This window comes from Mus caroli, chromosome 9, assembly GCF_900094665.2.
Source record: "Mus caroli chromosome 9, CAROLI_EIJ_v1.1, whole genome shotgun sequence".
Classification (NCBI taxonomy): Eukaryota; Metazoa; Chordata; class Mammalia; order Rodentia; family Muridae; genus Mus; species Mus caroli.
In genome coordinates this window covers 14,842,023-14,848,261 of record NC_034578.1, presented here as the reverse complement: position 1 = coordinate 14,848,261, position 6,239 = coordinate 14,842,023, and the positions used below count along the sequence as shown (strand labels likewise).

Sequence of the window (6,239 nt, the reverse complement as noted above, 5' to 3'; positions counted from 1 at the left end):
ATGTATCAATTAAGGCTGAAGAAATGGCTTAGTGGTTAAGAGTACTTGCTGTTTTCCCAGAAGTTATCTTCCCAGAACCATGATTGAGCAGCTTACAACCACCAGAGTTTCTGTTCAACAGCATCTAAAATACTCTGCTGGCCACAATAGTTACACATGTGGCATACATAATTATTCACAGACAAATGCACAAATATGCACCTGTTTCTAAAAGCAAAAGTACAGTAAGCTAGAGAAAATATTAGGTGGTAAAACTAGTACCTGTGCCACTAGAGGACCAAGATTTAATTCCCACCTCCTACTTGGCAGCTACCTACCATTTGCAACTCTAGGTTCAGAGCATCTGACACACTCTTCTGGCCTATAAGGGAACTAGGCCTATTCATGGTATTCTAACATACATATAGTCCAAACACCACAACAAATAAAATAAAGTAGAATTATATTTTTAAAATTCTGTGCTAAGATTCAAGGAAATAAAATCAAAGCAAGACAGATGAAAAACCAAGTTAAGGTCACTTAATCTTTATATTAGAAGAAACAACAGGCATTTTATCTCAAGAGAAATCCCATAACTTCACTTACTATAAACACCCAAGCCATCACATATCACACATCACAGAAGAGAAGCTGTCCTACCAATAACTTTCTTCAGGGCCTCCTTCATATCCCTGTTCCTCAAACAATAGACAAAGGGATTCAACATTGGAGGAACTACTGTATACATCACTGAAGCCACAGCAATCTTCTTTGGTGAATCGATTACTTTTGAGGTAATGTATACACCAAACCCTGTCCCATAGAACAAGGAAACAACTGACAAATGAGACCCACAGGTGGAAAAGACTTTGTACTTTCCTTCTGATGATGGCATTTTCAATACTGTAGACACAATGTGAACATAAGAAAAGATTATTCCAAACAGAGGAACACCAGCAAAAATAGAAGCTGTAACAAATATCAGGATGTTGTTGATGAGGTTGTCAGAACAGGCAAGCTTGAGGATTTGTGCAATTTCACAGAAGAAGTGGAGGATTTCCAGGTCTGTGCAGAAAGACAAGTGCAGCACCATCAGACTGTGCAGCAGACCATTTACAATACTAAAGAATAGAGAGAAAAGAACCAGAATAACACAGAAACAGGGGTTCATAAGGACTGTGTATCTTAGAGGATAACAAATGGCTATGTAGCGATCATAAGCCATTACTCCAAGGAGAAAACATTCAAATACTGTACAAACTACAACAAAGCAGGCCTGGCTGAGGCAGCCAGCAAAAGTTATCCTCTGATCTTTTGTTTGTATATTCACCAACATCTTTGGGACTGTGATGCTGATTAAATACATGTCATTAAAAGACAGATGACAGAGAAAGAAGTACATGGGGTTGTGAAGATGGGAGTCACAGTTGATGGCCAACATTATAAGAAGATTTCCAGAAATGGTAATCAAGTATATGCTTAGAAAAAGAACAAAGATGAATGGCTGCAGCTCTGGGTCATTTGTGAGTCCATGTAGAAAAATATCCAAAACAACTGATTTGTTTTCAACTTCCATGTTAGATATGAATCTTAAGGAAAGGGGGCAAGAAGTTATTGAAATACAGCAAAGATTAGTAGCATTGTAAAATTAGATTTGTTAGAAAAGAACCTTATATATATATATGCCTTAGTCTTTCCAATTTATCCTTCTATTCCAACTAGGAATGCAACATGAGGAAATTAATTTGAAGACAACACCATCTAGTTTGTCCTACCTAAATATGGCTATCTAGTAATTAATATCCAAAGTGAACTTACTTTTGCTTTCATGACAAGAAGTATAACACAAGTCTGAGTAAAACTAAAAGTGATTGTATTTGAGAAGGGGGCTGTTTTTTTCCTCTGAGTGAAATTTTATGTACCACTACAGAAGGATAACAATAAAAAATTATCCAGAATGAGGTTTAGTAGAAAGTTTCATGGTAATAAATTCTGTAATGAGTTGATAATAGGAAGACAATTGTGTGCAATTTTTCTAATTGTCTTATGCATGATCTTCTGTTTCATCATGTCGATAATATAAAAATACCTCCTTCATTTCTGAAAATTAGTCATGTGGTCTGTATTTTTTTGTCTATCCTCCAGAAAGGTGAAAATATCTCACCTGTATGTTGAAAGTGGAAGAAATCTCTCTTAGAAATGCAGACAGAGTATAGGAAAGAAGAAGTTCCTAGTTAAAGATGGATTATCTCTGGACTGAGTACAAGATATTTCAAGATTTCTGAAATGCTGTTGAGTATATCACAAGCTTAAGGTTTTATCTCTTATTCTCAGGAGACTTGATGTTCAAAGCTCCTCATTAGACAAACTACATGACTATTATTCTAAACCCATGAGTTCATACCCTTAAAGACGAATACTAACAATAGTGGTGAGTTTTGAATAGCTGATTCTCTTCTTCTGAAGATCAGTTGTACATAGTTGACTTTCCTCATACACTTCTCAGTATTGCGTACATAAAATATAACCTTGCTCTCATAACTTTACACATCATTTTTAAGGTTCTTTACAAACTAGAGGTTGTTTATTTTTTTCATGGTATCATTTAGCCTGGATCTAATTCTATTTTTAGGAATATGTTCTATTTATTTGTACACACTTGTAGCTGTCCAAGTTTTCAACTATCATAAAAGTCCAAACAATGTTGCCCGTGCATCATCTCTGTTGACTGAATGGTAACTTTTGTTCCTTCTTTGCTGTATATTTCTTTTCTGTTTCTTAAGATCACTGCTGACAGTAAGACAGTATTAAAGAACTATAACCACTCACATTGAACTTGTGAAACATGAATTTTTCAAAATTGTTTGCAATTACTTTTCTCATGAAAGGAGACAATGTGTTTAATTTAGGGGTTTGCTTACTATTGCATTTTAGTTGTTGTTTTTTTTTTTTTTTTACTTAAATATTTTCATTTTGGCAATTGTTTTGTTTAAAGCTGAACATTATTCAGAGAGAAAGAAAGCATGTACTTAACACCATTAAACCAAACAATCAGCCTTATAAATCATTTCCTCAACCATGCTTTCTGGAATGGAGAAAAAAAAATCAAACATTCCACAGTTCAGTCTTGTTCTTATTGTGTGACATTTCTAAGACTTCTGATGCATCTCCCTACTTCCTGTCACCTCCCTACCCATATATGTGTAGAATTTTAAAGGTTTCTGCTCTACTACATTTCCTTATGATACCTCTAATGCCTCTTAGTTTTAGCTATCTATCCCTGTATTTCCTATCTCATCCCTTCCCTCCACATGATCATTTGATCCACTAGATCCAATCCAGTCCCTTCCTTCATAATGCATCCATACATATTCTATTTTCTCATCCTAGGGACATTTTCCTACTATCTAGTCCCTTTCTTTATATTCAACTTTTATGCTTATACTGATTGCATACTGCTAATCAAATACTTAAGAGCTAACATTCATTTAAAAAATGAAATAAATCTTTCTTTTCTTTGTATATTATCACACTCAAGATAATTTTCTCTAGCTCTATCTATTTACCTGCAAAGTTCATGATTTTATTTTGTAATAGCTGAGTAATATTCCATTGTATTGATGTACTATATTTTCTTTATCCATTGATCCAATAAAAAACATCTAGATTATTTCAAATTTCTGATTATTATGAATATACAAACAATAAGCATAGTTGAGCAAGTGCCAATGTAGTACAATACACAGTGTTTGGGTGTGTGCCCCAAAATCTATTCGCAGTTTCTTAAAGAATCACTGCAACTGTTTCCATAGTAGCTGTATAGGTTTGTATTCACAAGAGCAGTGAATAAGTGTTAATCTTAGTCTACATCCTGACCAACAGGAGTAGTCGTTCATTTTATTGATCGTGGACTTTCAATTTACTCTAGATGAAATATAATGTAGTTTTAATTAGTATTTTCCTAATGTTAAACATTGATGTGTTACTCAGAAATTTATGTTTTATCCTTTAAAATCACTCCTCTTACTTTTGTATTTCATTTTTTAAATTATTTTTTTTCTTGATGTACAGCTTATTTAGGTCTTTACAATTTAGACCTCACAACTCTATCAGATGTGTGATTGATAAAAAATTTCCCCATTGTGTAGCCTGACACATTGTCTAAATAATGGTGTTCTTTACCATATAGAAGCTTTTCTTTTCATGAGGTTTCATTTATTATTTGTTGGTCATAGTGCCTGCAATATCATCATTTTTCTGTGCCAAAAACTTTATGATAATTCCCCCACTTTCTTCTTTATAAGATACACTGTACTTTGACTAATATTAAGGTCCTTTATTCATTAAGTTTAAATTTGTGTGTGGGATAAATATGTATCTATTGACATTCTTATAAATTCAGCATACAGCATGCCAGCACAATTGTTGAAGATGCTGTCTTTATACAATATGAATTTTTAAATTCTTTTTCAAAAATTATTTATCCCTAGATATATTCCCTTATATTTGGGCCTTCAATTCTATTTTCATGATCAAGGTGTCTGTTTTATGTCACTATCATATTGGTTTTATTATTTTAATTCTGTAATACCATTTGAAATCTTGGATATTTAGATTTACAGTAAGTTTTTTTTTTAAATTAAATTCTTAAAGATCAGAAGTCAGTTCAAATGTCTTTACATAACTTTCAAATATAACTTTTAGGCTTCAGTACATTTTTTTTTACTTATTTTTTATTACGTATTTTCCTAGTTTACATTTTCAATGCTATCCCAAAAGTCCCCCATACCCACCGCCCCAATCCCCTACCCACCCACTCCCTCTTTTTGCCCCTGGGGTTCCCCTGTACTGGGGCATATAAAGTTTGCAAGTCCAATGGGCCTCTCTTTGCAGTGATGGCCGACTAGGCCATCTTTTGATACATATGCAGCTAGAGACAAGAGCTCCGGGGTACTGGTTAGTTCATATTGTTGTTCCACCTATAGGGTTGCAGTTCCCTTTAGCTCCTTGGGTAATTTCTCTAGCTCCTCCATTGGGGTCCATGTGATCCATCCAATAGCTGACTGTGATCATCCACTTCTGTGTTTGCTAGGCCCCGGCATAGTCTCACAAGAGACAGCTATATCTGGGCCCTTTCAGCAAAATCTTGCTAGTGTATGCAATGGTGTCAGCGTTTGGAAGCTGATTATGGGATGGATCCCTGCATCCCTGCATATGGCAATCATTATATGGTCCATCCTTTCATCACAGCTCCAAATTTTGTCTCTGTAACTCCTTCCATGGGTGTTTTGTTCCCATTTCTAAGAAGGGGCAAAGTGTCCACACTTTGGTCTTCATTCTTCTTGAATTTCATGTGTTTAGCAAATTGTATCTTATATCTTGGGTATCCTAAGTTTCTGGGCTAATATCCACTTATCAGTGAGTACATATTTTGCGAGTTCCTTTGTGATTGGGTTACCTCACTCAAGATGATGCCCTCCAGGTCCATCCATTTGCCTAGGAATTTCATAAATTCATTTTTTTAATAGCTGAGTAGTACTCCATTGTGTAAATGTACCATAATTTCTGTATCCATTCCTTTGTTGAGGGGCATCTGGGTTCTTTCCAGCTTCTGGCTAGTATAAATAAGGCTGCTATGAACATAATGGAGCTTGTGTCCTCCTTACCGGTTGGGACATCTTATGGATATATGTCCAGGAGAGGTATTGCTGGATCCTCTGGTAGTACTATGTCCAATTTTCTGAGGAACCGACAGACTGATTTCCAGAGTGGTTGTACAAGTTTGCAATCCCACCAACAATGGAGGAGTTTTCTTCTTTCTGCACATCCTTGCCAGCATCTGCTGACACCTGAATTTTTGATTTTAGCCATTCTGACTGGTGTGAGGTGGAATCTCAGGGTTGTTTTGATTTGCATTTCCCTGATGATTAAGGATGTTGAACATTTTTCAGGTGCTTCTTAGCCATTCGGTATTCCTCAGGTGAGAATTCTTTGTTCAGCTCTGAGCCCCATTTTTTAATGGGGTTATTTGATTTTCTGGAGTCCACCTTCTTGAGTTCTTTATATATATTGGATATTAGTCCCCTATCCGATTTGAGATAGGTAAAGATCCTTTCTCAATCTGTTGGTGGCCTTTTTGTCTTATTGACGGTGTCTTTTGCTTTGCAGAAGCTTTGCAATTTTATGAGGTCCCATTTATCGATTCTCGATCTTACAGCACAAGCCATTGCTGTTCTATTCAGGAATTTTTCCCCTGTAAA

The 6,239-nt window shown here is 35.4% G+C and overlaps 1 protein-coding gene across 1 annotated transcript; it reads right to left on the bottom strand.

Annotated features, from left to right (window-relative positions):
* Positions 1-616: 616 nt before the first annotated feature.
* Positions 617-1,570, bottom strand: LOC110301915 (olfactory receptor 7G2-like). Its single transcript, XM_021172631.1, has one exon. It carries the CDS (start codon positions 1,553-1,555, stop codon positions 617-619), a length of 939 nt encoding a protein of 312 aa, XP_021028290.1. The 5' UTR covers positions 1,556-1,570.
* Positions 1,571-6,239: the final 4,669 nt, after the last annotated feature.

What these genes read in the sequence shown, in the direction of transcription:
- LOC110301915 (XM_021172631.1), bottom strand. Translation starts at nt 1,555, where the DNA reads ATGGAAGTTGAAAACAAATCAGTTGTTTTGGATATTTTTCTACATGGA.